Here is an 18,758-nt window from a genome sequence, read left to right on the forward strand (position 1 = left end):
AACTGAATTCACAATCCTTTCTTTCCACATTAGCTCTCTCCCACTCCTTTGCACCTAACTCCTACATACATAACACTTAGGTCTGTGATTAAATGTCACTTGCTAGGAGCCCTTCTTGTTATATCCTTTCAAGGCATCCAGTACTTTTCTTTCAAAGTACTTATTGCAGTTAAAATGATATACTTATTTGTTTGATTCTTTGTTTTTTTGTGGTCTTCTCCACTCCACTGAGTGCCTCTGAGAATAGTGACCAGTCCCATAGTTCATGCTATGTCCTCAGCAGCCTGCATACAGTTTGTACTGAAACTCATTTGGTAAGTAAATGTAAAGTTCGAGGAGAAGTGTATCTGTTATAGGAATGCTACTAATACTCATACTCTGAATGTCTTTATCCTGGAAAAATAGCTGATAAGTCTCCATGGTGAGATGATAACAAAAGGAAGTATTTAACTATAGATGAGAGAAGGATCACTCTTTCACTTCATCCTACCCCCAACTCTTTCCTTTTCAAAGCTCTTAGAAGAGAATCCTCAATTTCTATATATATCTCCATGTAAACATTACACTCAGACCTTTCTATTAATTATCTCATTTAATTGTCACAATAATTCTATGAGTAGGTATTACTTATTTTATAGTATAGGAAAGTAGGCTTAGAGAGGAAAAGTAACTTGCTCCAAATCAAACCTTAGTAAAAACTAAGGTTGAACTCATTCCAACCTGGAACTAAAGATCCTCTCTTTAATATCACCTCTGGTCTTCATAAGTGGAGTCAGTGAAACCCCATCAAGAGCTGGCTGAGGTACTACCTCTCTACTTCCCCTATCAATCAGTGTTCTCTGTGGCTGCAGTCCCTCACCCTCAATTTCTGTTTCTCACTTCTGGAATTCCCACTACCTAAGGGGACCCTCAAAGATCCTAAGGCACTAACCTTAAAGTCACATTTTTGCACTCAGCTGAAAGACTACTAATTTCTATCAAGTTTCATCTACTCTTCTACCAGGACTATTTTAACAAAATCAGTAAGGTAAGCAGGTCAGATATTTTAATTTAACCCATATAAATGAGGTAACTAAAGGGTAGATATTATTTATCAGTAAGTAATGAAACTGGAACGTGAACTCAGAGCACCCATATTCAACTACACCACATCGCCATAAACAGAGAAGCTCCTGATTGGAAGCAATGATTCCCCTGGTTCCACATAAATGTTATCTTTAGTTAGGAGGAAAACCCCCACAAAATGTCAATACCACAGCACAAATTGGTACTTATCAGCCAGGAAACTGTACCTTAAAACAAAATGGTATCTTGGAAATTAAAGGTGCCTCCAGAACCTTCCTTTAACAGTTAGATTAAAAACCATCACTTATTTTAATACTGGCTAAAGGTCAAGTTAAGTAGACCAGATAAAATCAGACTATAGAATCAAAAATTCATTTCTTTTGAGACTTGCTAGTCAAAATTCATACCTAAGTACCTCAAAGACATCATGATTGAATTGTCTTACCTCTAAGCCTTTGAACATTTCTTCTGGCTAAAACATCTTTCCTTCAAAACTACTCAAATGACGCCTTCTCCATTTCTTTCGTAGTGCTAGGGGACAGCTTCCTTCACCCCTCCTTTATAGCATTCACTGTACTGTTTGAACCCTGTTCGTTAAACCTCACCACCCACACTGAATGCTCTCTGAGGAGACCTTTGTGTTGTACTGATCCCAGGGCCCTCAGGGTCTGAGCCTGTGTCTATCACAAATCCTGTTCTCAGAGAGCAAAACAGGAGGGACGCAGGGGCAACAGCTGTTCAGGTTTTCCCCTTTTGCTGTTATTTGACATTTCTCCCCAGCTTGCCCGCATTCACAAATCAAATACCTACTCAAGGTAATTAATTCTGAGAATCGAGGATATAGTCTGGTAAGATTTTAGGACATCTGTGCCAATGGTCAAAGTTCCTTTAAGGGATGACCTGGAAACACCACCAGTGGGCATTCTGATGACAGAAAATCTGAGCAGTGCAGAGGGACTCTGGAACTTGGTAGAGAGGTCAAGTCCAGAGATGTAACACCTGTATAGAGATAGAGACGATGGTAAAAACCATGCAGAGATGAAATCTAGGAAGCCCAGGGAGTAAAGTCCCTGAGAAAGACCATATGAGAGATTAGTTAAGAAAAGAGGGAGTAAAAAGATGGCCCAGTCCACTAGTAGGCATGCCCCACAAGGGATGGAACTTTGTATTGTTCATTATGGTACTTTTAGCACATGGCCCTTTAGGCATTCAACAGATTGTTTGCATGGAAAAAGTAGGTGACATCTATGGCAGAATTATCCAGAAAAATTCTAAGGGGAAATAATTTTCAGCTCAGTGAAATTATTAGTCAAGTGTGAGCATATAAACCAAAAATCAGCAAGTCATAAGATCTAGAACACAGGGGGATCAAAAACAGGAGAAAGGCAAAGGAAACTCCAAAAACGATGGTGAAGGCAAGTCTTAGGATGACAGCTAGGCAGCAGGCAGAGAGAACTATAACAACAGCCTGAAGTAGGCAGGAGGACTTCAGAGTAAATAAAAATGAAGTGAGAGATTAACTGACAGGTTTGAAGGCCCGTAAATCTGTAACAAAAACTGTATTTTAGCTGCTGGATGTGGAAAGATTTAGCCACGAGAGTCAAAAAACAAAAGGAGAAACAACAACAAATAAACCAAAGTTTTAAAATAAAAGGAGGTAACTAATTTTAACTCTAAGAAAACCAGAAAATGCAAGAAAGGGACCATTATCACAGAATATTACCTGCCCCAGCAGTGAACATTTCCATAGCCATTCTGAAAACAGATTTAACAAAAATTGTATAACTACATCGAAAGGATGAGTGTAAGTGTACTTAAGATCTAGAATCCTTGTCTACTATAAGAGAAGGTTACAAATAATTTCTAAAAATTGATGAAACAAACATAAGCATATGTTCATAACCATGGAAGTAAATACTAAAAGAAACAGATAAAAGAGCTGAGAGTTGCCTCTGGGAGGAGGATGCTGAAGAAGGGGCCTTCAGCCTACTACCTGAAACATTATAAATAAGCATCTTAGCACTTTTGATTTTTTAAACTACAAGAAATTAACTACTTTGATAAAAAAAAAGCATTCCTTTCAAGAAGTATTTCCAGCAGTGAGTTCTAAAGCTTTACCTTTCCCCTCTAGTTTCGAAGTTATTCACTGAAAATACTCAGCACTGAGATGTGCCAGCTCTGGGAGCCACTGCAGCTCCCGTCAGGCGTGCTCCTTGCTAACCACATTTGACCGAAAGGCTGTGACTGATAATGCAGACATGTTGGATGAGTGTGTGACTCAGGCACTGGAGAAATTCAACATAAAGGGCATCGCAGACCCTATCAAGGAGGAACTAAACCAGAAGTCCAATCCCACCCGGCACCATGTCACAGGGAGAACTTTGGTAGTTTTGTGACAAATGAAGCTAAGTACTATGTCTACTTTCCCACTGCGCTGTTGAAATCTTAAAGCATGGGCTGCACCACACCCCCAACAATCCATCCAAAATCAGGGACTGTAGCCTAAACCCCAAATACCAGAGACTGAGAGCCCTGTGGAGGAAACACCTTGATCTCTGAACCTTTATTGTGTTGTTTTGTAGACGGCATTCTCTATACTAGTTTGTTGTGGTTATAAAACAATTAGCAAACAGATTTGTATTTTTTCTACTCCACAATTCTCCCTGCCCTATGTTTTTTCTTTCAAAATCCATTCCTTTCAAACAAAATAATAAATCTGTTGGAGAAAAAACAAACAAACACACATAGCACTAAGATAGGATTTCTGTCCTCACAGAGCTTTTAAACAAGAAAAACGTTTTAAAGACCTACAAATACTGTAGCTACACTGGGATTCTCCAAGAAGTCTGTCTACAGGATATTTCTATGAAGAGTTGAGCTAAAAAAAGATCCACAACCACACACATGCCCAGGGTGGGGCCTCCCTGCACTCTGAGCCTCCACACCATAGACTGGGAACACACTGGAGGAGGTCATCTCTAGCTGGAACTGAATGCTGCAATGCATGCAAGCTCTCGTGGTAATGTTATCCTAACAACCTACTCTGATGATAGTATTATGAAATAGCTATGAAGTAATTTTTATATATAAAAACAAAAATTTTTCTGTAGTATGCAGAAAGAAGTGTGAAGAGATGGGAACTCATTTAATGGGAGCTGATAAATGATATAGGCATTACAGGCTTTCTATTTACAGTTATTTCATTTCATAACAGCCATATAAGATAGCCATTATACACCAAAAGAAAACTAAAGGTTTAATATACTTGCTCAAAGTCACAGTAGCAGAACTGGAATTAAAATCTCAGGCAAAAACAAAAACAAAACGGAGTTTGATGAACATTCCTGATCCGTCCATTTATAGGAAATACAGGGAAGAGAGGAACCAGTTAAGAGGGCACTACAGTGCTGCAGTCAGCAAAATCTAAGTGGTACATACCTATAGCCCAAGTTTTTCAACAAATAAGCTGCAATAATAAATACAGGGGGGAGAGAGGGGAGAGAACTTGTAGATTAAAAGAGATTTAAATAACATATATCAACCAAGCAATTAAAAAAAATGAACCAATTTCATTCCAAAACTGTTCAAGAAAAAATATATGTATTTCTGACACATTCAGAGTAATTTGAATACTGATGGGATATTTGATTATGTTAAGGAACCACAGTTTATTTTTAAGGTGTGGTAATGATATTTTAATTATGCATTTAAAGAGTCTATATCTTTTTATATATTTTTTGGGGGTGGTAGTGGTGCCTGGTCTGGAAATCGAACCCAGGTCTCCAGCATGGAAGGCGAGCATTTTACCAAAAGATATGTTTTTAAATGCTGATGGAATAAAAAAATGAAATGATGTTCAAAAGGATCTGGGAGGTGGGAAAATGGGTAGGAATATGGATGAAATAAAACTGGGCATGAACTGATAAGCACTAAAGCTTATCGGTAAACAGGGCCTAATTATATAACAATTTCTCATTTTATGTAGGTTTTATGTTTTCCATAACTAAAAAAAAAATCCAGGGAACAGTGGGTCAGTCTGCAACCATGACCTTCCCTAAGCTATCATCATGTTCTGGGGCGGCATGGAGAAGCCATACTATTGTTAAAACTCAAAATCATTTTCCGGGTGTGTTTTCTACAGTCTCTGTCAGCATGACAGTCATTGCTTAAACAAAATCTCACCTGAGGTTCACCTTCTTTCAGATCCAGTGGGTATTTTAACCATTAAAATAACTCACACCTGTGACTTTTGGAAACAAAATCACAAAAGAACTCTTGGGCAACTATTCCCATTAACAGGGAGGAGTTCATAGTTCTGACTGAACGAAATGAGTTTTAGCTTTTGCCAGACAGTATCTCCCCTTAAATATCCTTTTGTAATTCAAATAGACCAAGCCCACTCCATTTTAAAATGCACACAAATTTCCAAACTATCCATCAAAACAAGAAGCCACCAAAAAATATATAAAGGGCCAGAAAAGTGAGGAAAAGAATAAGGTAGGAATGAACAAGAAGAAAATAGCTCTTCAAGTATAAAGAGAATCATATAATTAAAGCAATAGAGAAAAAGCTCAGGAGATCTCTTGGATAAATTTCCTATCTTTAAATTATTTTAGAATTGTACTGGGTCTATAGAAGAGTTGCAAAATAGCCAGAAAATCCTACAACATGCCACCAAATAGCGAGTGGCTTGTATGCAGATCAGACCTTTGAGGAGAACTAGTGTGTGCTGGTAAAGTTCCTTTCACCAGTCCCAGCAGAGTGGGGACTCCTGGCAGGAACATCCCCAGTGAGAACAGCCCATCCCCAGACCAAAGGTGCAGTCTCCTGCTGCTGCCATTTTACTTTTCATCTGTGCTCCTTGAGAGCTCAAAGAAGGTGTAAAGGAACCTCTGGGGCAGTTAAGATGCCAGGCAGAGCCTACAAACGAGAGTCTTATCTTTCTGGTCATCGTTACTGGTGTGGGGGTGGGGAAGAGCAGTTATTCATTTATCAATGGCAGCACAGGAATGTGATTCAGAAACAGAAAACACCCACTCTGTATACCTCTCAAAGTAATTTTACCTAAAATTAACCTACAATAACGAGTTTGATGACAGCTGCCTGATAAGCTTGACAATCTGAAGGGGAAGTGGCTTGATCTTGACTCAAAATGAGGTCACATTCACCTGAGGTTCACCTTCCTTCAGGTAAGATTCAGTGGGTATTTTAAGCATTAAAATAGCTCCACTTTGTGCCTTTTGGAAAAAAAAAATCGCAGTTTTTGCTGGGAATGACAAGAACCTGAGCAGGAGAATAAGATTTAATGGCAGCAAGAAGAGACCAAGGGGAGTAAAGAAAGGTTTGCTAGCACTCACTCTCCTGCCTGGCTGCCTGCACTATAAATAAGCACCATGTAGGGGTTTGACTAAATGAGGTATGGCTGGTTACCTACTAGTAATCACTACCCTCCTACATCTTGGGAAGGAGGCTCATAAGTGGTATCTTCTTCAGGGCCCTAGGGAAAAAGAGTTTGGGAGCCACTGCTTTCAGCAGGGGCCAACTCTTCTGAGGCAACTCATCTTCACTGAGCACCACTGTGCTCCTGGGCTCCCTGCACGCCTTACCTCATGCAGCTCTTAACTGAGCCACCCAGGAGATGAATGAGTGGCCTGCCCCAGCCAGAAAGCAAATCAGGGAGGGCAGGACTGCAGCACATCTTTCCTACTCCAGTCACCCTGCATCCCGCTGTAGAATTTATTACCCTCTATCTCTATGGCCAAACCTGAATTTCCCTACTTGTTATCTATTACTTCCTTTCATTCAGTTTGTCCTCATCAGCAAATTTCACCCTGACAAACTCCTTAGCTCTCTGCTATCATAAAATATCCCAATTTCTACAAGTTGAACCCTAGGCTGTATAAGTTGTCAAGAGGTATGACCCCAACAGAAAGACCCAGTAGAGCACCTTTCGGGTGATTGCATAGTGTCCTTTGAGCTCATGCAGGGCCCACTTGATGTCCTGACTGCTGAGCATTTTGAAGTCTGCCATTAGGAGGTCAGCAGCTTGAATAAAGCAGCGCTGGTCAAGAGGAGCCAATTTAGAATAGTCAAAAAAGTCTATTTTAGGCAACTGGAAAGAGAAAGAAGCACAAAATTAGAGGTGAGATAGTGCATTTCCTAAAGAATTTTTCATAAGAGGGGGAAAACATATGAGGAATTATGTATTGCAGAAGACAATCTCATTTGTTCTAGTAACTACTCTGTAAGGAGGTTATTAGCCCTGTAAGAGAAATGAAGAAATGGCTCAGAGAGGTTAAACAATTTGTAATCTAGAATATAGTTAAAAAACATATAGCTGGGGATTTCAACCCAACCTTTCAGCTTTCTTGTTTCTGAAAAATGGTTAGAAACAACTAATTTTTTTCCCCCACTACAGAACATATAAAAAAGCTAATCAAATAAATCTGTGGGGAGTAGGAAGATCAAGTGGTAGACCCTAAGGAAGTAGTTTTTTTTTTTTTTTTTTTTTTTTTTTTTAAAGACAGAGAGAAGGAAGGAAGGATGGAAGGAAGGAAGGGAGGAAGAAAGGGAAACATCTTTAAACATTTTCTTGTTTTATTGTATTTTGTTTGTTTGTTTGTTTTTTACATGGGCTGGGGCCGGGAATCGAACCGAGGTCCTCCGGCATGGCAGGCAAGCACTTTGCCCGCTGAGCCACCGCGGCCCGCCCCGGAAGTAGTTTTGAACAATACTTTTCTCTCTCACTTTATAGCATACTGCATGCTAGTTCACTTGGTCACACCTGAAGGCATCGATTAAAGTTTTTAAAAATCAAAGTGTTCACAGCTTGATATAGGAAATGGTTACAAAGATGTAGACTATAACCAGGTATTGAACTCTAGTAACGATCTGCATGTCGAAGTATTTACGGGGAAGTGCACTGATGTTTGAAATATATTATAAAAAAGATGTACTGATGGATGGACAGAGGGTTAGATATGTGATAAAGTAGCAATAGTAACATTATTTGAGTAGCACAGGTAGTGGGTATATGGACGATGATGTAAAATCTTTCAATTTTTCTGTATGTTTGAAAGTTATTTTTCATTTTAAGAACTTCTTTGTATGATTAAAGATAAGAAGGACTTGTTTAATTATTTGTGGGAAAAGGAGGAGAAAGTTAAAACAAAAGAGAGAAATTAAGTACAGAATTAAGGAGACTCAGATTAAGAAATCCCACTGAAGGATAAATATATGATGAGATCCTACTTTTGCCACCAGATTTGACAAACCATTTTTTCCCCATAAAGATGATGACAAAAGCAGAGCATTTTCAGGTAAAAACAACAAAATGAGTACACAACACTTGCCTTGGTCTCATCTTGGCTGGCAAGCAGGCTACTGTTGGGGTTCATAATGACCCTATCTTCTCTCTTTGGATAATCTGGATTTTCCAGAAGAAAATTACAAAGTCTGCAAAAACAACTGATGTTACTTTCACATTGCTTCTAAATCCTACACCTACCCACTGATTCAAATGGTTGAGTACTGCTGAATAGCAACTAACATTTGAGAACAGAGTTTACTGCACAACCTCTGTTTAATTTTTTTTAATGCGTCAAGTATTTGAAAATTTGATTAATTCCAATATTCTGCTGCTTACAAATTAACAACCATATCATCTTTGCAGACAATAAAGAGGAGGTAATTAAAAAGAAGAGACTTATTTTTTCATTTAGAATTCTTCAGGACACTTAAAAAATACTTATACTAAAAACTAAAGAAACACTTCCATATATTTCTCCAAACAGGCAGAGTGGTTACAGAACACTTTCTGTTACAATTGCAGGAAAAAAAACGTCTTTTAAAATCCTGGCCAAACAACATAGGTAATGTCAATGTTCTGAAGAATCTAAATAGCTTAATTCCATAACCACATAGTATTCTATAAGATCCAGAAAACAGTTTATACATGACTGAAGTTAGAACTCTTCTAGGACCATTAAAAAGACATGGTTGTATACTTACACATTCAAATCAAAATAATTCTTCAAATGAATTATTTCTTCAATATACCCATTTGCTACGTCTGGAAACCTTACTTCCTGGAAAAGAGTAAGAACACTATATTTATATTTCATTCATCAGAGTGGTTCCAAATTGTAGTAAAAACTAGATGGCAAAAAGAATATAGTATGACTAAAGATTAGAAAAAGGCTATAAAGCAGCTCTGTGCCTGCCTTAAAACCCAACACTAGGTTCCCAGATTCATATGTCTACACAGAATTTGATATCTAGAAAGGCCCTTAGGACTAGTACCATCTAGTCCTCTGCCTCCATTCTGCATATCCATTTTTCATTCTTTCAATAAATACTGGGTCTCTCTGCTCAGGCAAAGAGAATACAAAGATGAATACAGCAGAATCCAGTGCCTGCTCTCAAGAAGCAGACAATCTAGTGGTTGTTAAGAGACTTATTCAAAGACAAATAATAGCCAAGTTAGGACATAAAGTCATGTGCTACTTTCTAGATCAGTGCAATCGAAGAGAACTCTGTACAGTGACAGAAATGTTCAACTTTGCTCTTTCCAGTATGGTAGCCACTGGCCCTACGTGGCTATTGAGTACTTAAAATGTGACTAGTATAACTGGAAACTGAATTTTTTATTTTATTTAATTGTAAGACCTTCAAATTTGTCCTCACTTTTTCTTCGTCAATTCTATACATCTAGATAAATACTTCACAGCAAACTCTTTATGAAGCCTACATACAAAAACAATGTTTTTTTGCAATGAAAGAAAACTCAGTATATCTAGTGTGCAATTACTCATAAAATGAAACTTACTGTTTCTTTCACTAATAGTGCAACAAGTTCTTGATCTATCTCAGTAGTTCCTTGCCCCCAAATGTTTTCCAAATCTGGCTCCTGAGATTCTGGTAGTGGAAAGGCTGGACCTGGCTCTTCATCATCTATTGCTAATTGTTGGTCTTCAAGATCTCCCAAAGGATGGGCAGGCTGAGGAGAAGAGGGTCCTGGAATGCCATCTTGCTGTGGTTCTGGCTGCAGAAAAGCAGGCCGTGGAAAAGGTGGCCTTGGGGGCTCATGTTGATACAACAACGGGCCCAGTTCTGCTTCAGGCTGTCGCTCCTGAGGAACAACCTGGCTCATTATCTCACGGGGCTCTTGGTTTAGAGACCGGAAATAAGGATGGTCTAACCAACAGTCTTCTTCAATAGCCTGATCATCCACTATAGCAGTTGATTCTCCAAGGTTTGATAAAAGCTCTGTCTCTGAGTCTTCAGATGATGGGTTCTGAGTTTCCAAAGGATCACTTTCTGGAAAAAGAAGGCTACTTTCTTCCAAAATAATGATTTTCTGCTTTGATCCAGGGTTGACAATGCCATCTGCTGCTTGCCTATGACTTGGTCCAGGCTGGGGTTCTCTTTCTCTTTGGCCACTAGACTTAGTGAATTCAGAGACTCCAGGAGGCCCAAGATCCAGAAATTCACTGTAATCCTCCTCGGAATCATCCTGTGCCCCAGAATCAAACAATGGGTTGTTACACACTGAAAAATAGCTGTTGCTATCTGATTCAAATGCAGATCTAGACTTTTTAGGCCTTTCTTCTCCCAATCTTTTCAGATCTTGCCACTGGGCAGCTGGTTTGATGAGATTGGGTCGTGATGTCTGAGGTTTGTTTGTCTAAGAAAAAATGAAATTTTAATAATAATAATGTTCAATTTCTTTCCTATGTCTTTGCCTCCGTATGTACTTATATTGTGCTCCTGAGACAGGAAAGAAACAAAAACAAAAGCACAGCCCAACAACAAATCTATTGTTCTCTTTTATCTTAACACTGAATTTGATCACACTATAGTAATGGTAAGAATCAATGTAGCTACAGACAGATGGCACTTGAGTTAGTGTTTGAACTATACTTTAACCTCTAGAGCCACTAAAACAAAAACAATGGCATAGTAGAGGAAATAAGGAAAGAATAACAACACAGTAAAGATAAATATTCAAAAAACATATGAAAGGAATTGACATCTCATTAGCAATCAGCAGAATGCAAATTAAAACAAGACACTTTTTTTGCTCTTAAAACTGGTCAACTTTGCATAGTTTATATAATATCAAGTGAAGGGATGAGAAAATTCTCATACTATCATTCACTGCTGGTGAATGTAGGAGAGCATTTTGGCACTGTTTGTTAAAATAAAAAATATATATACTTATGATCTATCAATGTCACTTTTTCATATCTACCCTTAAAGAGGGTAGATATATCCAAAGAGGTCCTAAACAAGAATATCCACTGCCATACTGCTTGCAACACAAAAAGAACAAAATAGGAACATTCTTATGTTTCTCTCTAAGACAATGTTTAAAAAAACAATATTTAAACAAACTGATATACAAAATACTCTCCATAAATTTTTTTTTAATGAGGTAGGTTTATGTGTACTGAAATGGAAAGTCATCAAGTGAAAAACAGCAAGCTGCAAAAATAATATATAGTGAATATTACCATTATTAAAAAAAAGAAACCAAACACAGACACAATACCATTTCTAAAAGTATATATATGTATGCACATACACACATGCACATATATACATACATATAAATTGAAAGAAAAAGATCTGGAAACATACATGCCAAACTGATTAACAAGGGTAACTGGGAAATTCTTGGGGAGTAATGAGGCTGCTAACGAAGTTACTGTTTTAATTTCTATAGAGAATATAACCACGCATTGTTTGTGAATTAAAAAAAAACTGAAATTGATGACCAATTCTGAGTTAGTGGAATAAAGAAGTCTCAGACCTTTCTCTCCTCTGAACTCACCCTATGCCAGGGAGGAGAATGAGACATAAAACAGAATACCTTCAATGAAACTGGCAGACATTTGTAACTGCAAATCATGAGAAGCCAATAAATGCAATGTGAGAAGTATGACTGCAGAGTTCAAGCAAGGCAGTGAAAGCTGAGAGTATTCCCGAAGTGGGGCCTCCTGAGGAGCAAAATCAACAAGTGCTTGTTTGGAACAATGGGAATGGGGACTCTAGACTGCAGGCAGGAGGAGATGGTTAGCAACACCAGCCTACCTGGCTGCAGGGAGTGTCTGAGGAGGTAAGACTGGAGGAGAATGTGTATTGCTGCAGGAGGCAGACTGTCCGTGAGAAAGGATTGAGAGAAACCTGAACTCAGCTGCTCTGGAACTGACACTCTCTGTCAGATGGTAAGAAGCAAAAGGTAAATAAACAGAGGTGTGTGTGTGTGTGTGTGTGTGTGTGTGCGCGCGTGCGTGTGCACACCCACACATCGTCCTGCAATAGGAAGAATTCCTGCTAGTTGGGAACAGTCCTGAGTCCTGCTCAAAATAATCACCTACAAAGAGCTAGTCCAGAAAAACTTCAGTTTCATTCAAAGTTGAGCGATAATAAAAGAAGAATCAGCATAGGAATTATATAAAAATACCTGATTATTAAAAATAAAGAAATGGTAGATGAATAAAACATACCAGAAAATCAGTGCCAAAGAGCAGATGAAAGAAAACTATGACTAAGAATAATGAAATAATTACTTTTTTAATATAAAGGTAGCATAAAAATGTTTTAGGGTAGTACGAGGGCGGCTTAGTGGCAGAATTTTCACCCGCCATGTCGGACACCCGGGTTTGATTCCCAGTGCCTGAGCATGCAAAAAAAAAAAAGTTTTAAACCACACGTTTGAGGAAATAATACAACATCGAAATTGACAGGGGAAGTGGAAAAGTTGGGGGTCAAAAGACAAAGTTGATAAGCCAGTTGATACATGCAAAAGCAGCATTTGAAAGCATAAAACTAGAAGAATTAAAAAAATAAAATGAAGGATAAAAAACTTTCAAATTATCAGCAGGAACACACAAAATTAATAAAAACAAAACCTTAAGGAGGTAGGGAATACAATGAAAGATTATTTTTTAAGGCAATTAAAAAAACACACAGAAATACAACAGTAGAACTAGGAACAAACTACAACTGTCACATCAATAAATATAAATAAGATAAAAATACCTATCAACTGGAAAAGCATCTTCACAAGGAAAGCAGTTCACTAAACCCAGAAAGGGTGGGTAAAAATATAAAAGAGATTTATGGTTCAAGCAAATGGCATGCAAAATTTATCAGATCAACATGTTTTTTTAGCAAAAGCTAAAAATCTACTTTTTCAAACAAACAATGTAGAATAGAAACATCATCTATTGGAAGGCATCAGAGTTATATGGCAAGATCTGAGAGGATGAAATCCAGTAAAATTAATCTCCACATCTGGGGCTACATTTTCCCTACAGAGATACCTACCAATTCCAGACCAGGCCAAAGAAAAAAATGAGAAGACAAAGAAAGGCGACTTCTGATTATCTTACTGAGGAGCCAAGGGCATAAATACTGAAGCTCCAAACCTCTCAAGGCGGGGAGAGTGCTAGCAAACCTCAAGCTTTGGGGTGAGTTCTTGAAGAGCTATGACCTAGGAGTAAGTGTAAATTGGAAATTGGCTGGCCTTCCCAAGGACTGAATCCCAGTTTTGGATAGTTAAATCCCTGAATCTGAGACTGCTGATCCTCTTATTCTTCTTTGAGAAACAAACATTTCTCTGGATAAAGTCAACATTATTCAAAATTGAAAATTCCTCATATAGAATGATTATCACTCAATTAAAAATAACTAGGAATACAAGGAGTTAATTCAACAAAACAGAAAATCAAACCAAAGACTGCTAATCCCTAACCTCCATTGAGAAGCAAATGTTTCTCTGGATAAAGATAACATCATTTGTAACTTAAAATTTCTCAAATACAAAGACTATCAGTCAATTAAAAATAAGTAAGCATACAAGGAGACAACGTAACAACAGAAAATCACCCAAGGGAAGCAACAGACACTAGAAACAAACCTACAGTGTTTCAGTTATTGAAGTTATGCAACATGGATTCTAAAACAACCATATTTAGCATGTTTAAGAGAAAAGAAAGACTAAGATTGAGGATTTCATCAGAGAACTAGAAAATGTAAACAAAATGAATCAAATGGAAATTCTAGAATGGAAAAAAAATGATTATGATTAAGAAGTCAACAGAATATTCATATTTTAAAACTTAAAATTATGTGTGAGACTAAAGCAAAAAATGTTCATTTGGTACAAAATTTATATTTTTGACAAGTGCATTTCCTAATACAACTTATATGGACAGTTTAATTGAACACCCTAAGTACATGGAAACTTGAATAGGGCATGAGATTTTGTAGGTTTGTCCAGAGTGATGTCCTGATAAATCCCAGAGTGATGTGAACAGTGAATAAAAAAGTTATTTGCAAAAGTCCCCTTGGGGGAATGGTGAGAAAGGGGGAAAATTCAACTTCCCCATCTGGAGAATTCCTGATATTCTCACAAGCAGTGGGGACAACAAATCAATAAGCTGAGCCCTCAATCTTGGGGTCTGTCCACATGAAACTTATTCCCGCAAAGGACAGACTAAGCCTGTTAAAATCAGGCCTAAGAGTCACCCCAGAGAACCACTTTTGTTGCTCAGATGTGGCCTCTCTCTTGCTCAGCCATCACAGAAGGTAAACTCACTGCCCTCTCCATCTCTACCTCCAGGGGTGTAAACCTCCCTGGCAATGTGGGACAGAAATCGTAGAAGAGCTGAAACTCTGCATCAAGGGACTGAGAAAACATTCTCGACCAAAGGGGGTGGAGAGAAATCAGACAAAATAAAGAGTCAGTGGCTGAGAAATTTCAGAGTCAAGAGGTTATCCTGGAGGTTATTCATACTCATTAAATAGATATCTTCTTTTTAGTTTAAGGTGTGTTAGGGTAGAGGGAAGTGCCTGAAACTGCAGAGCTGTGTTCCAGTAGCCAAGTCTCTTGAAGATGATTATATAATGATTTAGCTTTTGTAATGTGACTGTGTGATTGTGAAAACTTTGTGCCTGATGCTCCTTTTATCTGCAGTATAGATGAGTAAAACATATAGATTAAAAATAAATAAATAATAGGGGGAACAATTTCCATCTATATTGGGTAGATGGAAATACTAGTGGTCAATGAGAGGGAGGGGTAAGGGGTATGGTATGTATGAGTTTTTTTCCCTTTTTGGAGTGATGCAAATGTTCTAAAAAGTGATAATGGCGATGAATATACATTATTGTGAGCCACTATTGTATACCACGTATGGAATGTTTGTATGTTAGGAATGTATGTGCTTGTACATTGTTTTATTAATAAAAATTTTTTTTTAAAAAGGAGGAAATGATTAAGAGCATCAAATGTTGCTGATGAGTCTAGATGGAGGTTTCTCAATGCTTTCTTCATTTTAAGTACTCTTCCTGGATTCAAATAAAAAATATATTCCCTAGTTTCTTCAAAAAAGAAGTCAAGAGATGAGTATTTAGCATTTTAAGTAAACACAGCTGAAGAGAGATACAGTGAACTTAAAAGATACAGGTTAGGAGAAAGCCAGAATGAGAAGAGAGGCATAGAGAGACAAAATAATTGAAAGTACAGAAAAGAGAGTACAAGACGTATACAGAGAAAAAATGATTAAAAGTACAGAAAAGAGAGTACAAGATGTAAAGAATACAGTGAAAAAGTCTAACAACTATGTAACTGGAGTTCTAGACAAGGAAAGAGATAAGTAATATTTGAAGACAAAAATACAAATATTCAAGAATACTGGCTTGATTCCAGTTTTGAAGATCCAAGTAGGATGAATGAAAAACACATAACAAAAGTATCCTAGGTTATATCACAATAAAATATATAAAAAAAAACCAAACACAAAGAGAAAATCTTAAAATCAGCAGTATACATTATCTTCAAAAGAACAAAAATAAGACAAATGGTCAACTTGTCAACAGAAAAAAATGGAAGCCAGTAGACACTGAAATAATTTCTTAGTGTTAAAAGAAAAAAACTGCCAACCCAGAACTTGATACTAAATGAAAATAGCAGAGTAGCCCTAAAGGAAGTTCTAAAGGGTGTTCCTCAGATAGAAGGAAAAAGATTCAGGTTCATGGCTAGAGAAAGCAATGAAGCACTGAAGAAAGCAATGAAGAACAAAAAAGTAAAATTTGGATATGGTAAAATAAATATTGATTGTATAAAACAACATATTGTAGGGTTTAAAAAAATGTACACAAAATTAAAAACTACAACACAAATGATATTTAAGTTTGGAAGGGACCAAACAGAGTTAAAGTGTTCTGAGGTCTTTACATTATCTAGGAAGTTTAAAGCACTAATTGATATTAGACACTGATAGTCTAATAGTCAGGGGTATACATTTTAATCTCTTGGGTAATCATTAGGCAAACAGTAACATGTATCTATAACTATAAAACAAAGAGAGCGGGAAGATGGGATAAAGAAATCTAAAAGAATGATAATGAAAACACTATACACCAGAACCTATAGAACACAGAATAATCCTCAAAAAAAAAAAAAAAAATTCATACTATTATTTTGACAGATTTCCCAAATTAGACTTCATCAAAATTAAAAACTTTTGAGCTTCAAAGTGAAAATACAATCCACAGAATGGGAAAAAATATTTGAAAATCACATATTTGATAAGTATCCAGAACATATATATACACACAAAAGATACAAATATATCCGATCTAATATCCAGAATATAAAAAGACTCAACAATAAAAAGACAAACAGCCCAATTAAAAAACAGGCAAAGGATATGAACAGACATTTCTCCAAAGTCAAAATCATATTAAGCAAATACAATTAAAAGCACACCAAGATACCACTTCACACACTCTACGATGGCTAGAATCAAAAGGACATATAATAACAAGTGCTGGTGATGATGTGGAAAAATAGGACCTTTATACACTGTTGGTGGGGATGTAAAGTTATACAGAGGGTATGGTTCAGTAATGTCCCTCCTACATATATACCCAAGCAAATGAAAACACAATCCACACAAAAAATTGTCAATAGATGCTCATACCAGCATTAATCATAATAATCAAAAAGTGGGAAAAACCCTAAATGCCCACCAACTAACAAACGGTAAATAAAATAAGTACATCAATATGATTTATTATTATTTGGCAATAAAAATGAAGTACTGATACATGCTAAAACACGGATGAAACATTAAGTGAAGTGAAAGAAGGCAGATACAAAAGGCTACATATTATATGAGTCTACTTATATGAAATATCCAGAACAGGCTAATCTACAGAGACAGAAAATAGATTAGTGGTTGCCTAGGGTTGAGTGGGATGGGGATTACTGGAGGTAATGGCTAGGGTATACAGAGGTAAGGACAATGTACTAAAAGTGACTATGGTGGCAGATAAACAATTCTGTGAATATAATAAAAGCCACCGAAAGAGTGAATCGTATGGTATGTGAATTATATCTCAATAAAGCTGTTTAAAAAGAGAGAAAGAACAGTGATATGGAGAGCCCTGAAGAAATGCCCCCAACTGATCAGGTCCCCTGCTGTCCCAGCTCCAGGCCCATCTGATGACATATGAGACCCCAATTGAGAATCACCCAAATCAGCCCTACTCAAATATCTGAGCCACAGGAACCTTGAGAGGTAATAAACTGACAGAACTTCTGGGAAGATGGCAGAATAGGACAGGCAGAACTTACTCCTCTACCATAAAACAACTAGAGAATCGGCAGAAAACAACCAAAGCAACAGTTCCAGAGGCCAGTTGACCTGAGATGGACCTCTGCAATATATAAAAAAGACCTGTGGGGGAAACAGCAGAGAAACTATGACTCAGAAATTGGGATGAGTGTACTCAATGGTGACCACCCCTAAGATCTGCCACTGCACAACAGCCAATCAGGCAGCTGAAAAGCAGCACATCCCCTGCTTTGGAGGTTGAGGAGGCAATTCTGAGTCCTGCAGCTTAGCATTTCCATGCAGGAATCTGGAAGCCAGTAGACTAATTTTAGCCACATACAGAGATCCTACTGTGGTACCCAATAGCTACACCCCACCCTTGATAGGCAGGCCACTGTGGGTGCCTGTACTTGGGGGGGAATCTGGGAACCCCTCCCCTCAGGAGGAGAGAGGGACGCAGAGCAGAGACAATCTGACAATTGGCTGGTGAGAGAGACACACTGGATCCCGCAGCGTTGGTCCTATCTACACAGGAGCTCAGGGAGCTCACTGTATACAGGAGCAGAGAGGTGGGAGCAAGGCCAGGTTCCCTTTCCCCACCTGAGAGGGTCTTGCTGGCTGGCGAAAAGCAGGGCACTCTTTGGCCAACTGCTGGCTGGTGAAGTTGAAACCTCAGTCCTGCAGCCCAGAGGCTTTCCGCATAGGGGTTTGCAAATAGACCCACTGCCCCTACAAGCTGGAGTCTCTGTTGTGGTGTACAGTGCCCATACCCCACACCTGGAGGTGGCAGCTTACAGCATGCCCAGAAGCCTGCAGTCTTGACAGGACCTCCACCTGGTCTGCACCCTACAGAACGGGCTGCCCAGTCCAGGGAAGAGGTGGTCCAAGAGCACCATCTGCTGGGAAGACTATAACAGAAGTCATGATTTAAGGGATGATTATGACTACTGAATCATTATATAGATTTTTTTAATAGAATAGGCAAAAATTAATACTTGAAATTCAACTAGCCTCACCATTGTTGGTAACTTACTACTAGTCTCTCTCCCCTTGTTTATACTT

General features: G+C 38.0%; 1 protein-coding gene across 3 annotated transcripts in view; it reads right to left on the minus strand.

The window, feature by feature from the left end:
• RNF216 (ring finger protein 216) overlaps positions 1-18,758 on the minus strand; it is a 208,130-nt gene that overhangs the window by 122,292 nt on the left and 67,080 nt on the right. For 2 of the 3 annotated variants that reach the window (XM_077140517.1, XM_077140518.1), the window contains exons 4-7: positions 9,893-10,750; positions 9,076-9,152; positions 8,418-8,520; positions 7,013-7,177 (exon numbers count right to left, since the gene is read on the minus strand). In XM_077140517.1, the coding sequence (XP_076996632.1) occupies positions 7,013-7,177; positions 8,418-8,520; positions 9,076-9,152; positions 9,893-10,750 (1,203 nt within the window). The remainder of the gene's footprint in view (positions 1-7,012; positions 7,178-8,417; positions 8,521-9,075; positions 9,153-9,892; positions 10,751-18,758) is intronic. The other variant, XM_077140519.1, reaches the window with a different exon arrangement.

Source organism: Tamandua tetradactyla, chromosome 23 (assembly GCF_023851605.1).
Source record: "Tamandua tetradactyla isolate mTamTet1 chromosome 23, mTamTet1.pri, whole genome shotgun sequence".
NCBI lineage: Eukaryota > Metazoa > Chordata > Mammalia > Pilosa > Myrmecophagidae > Tamandua > Tamandua tetradactyla.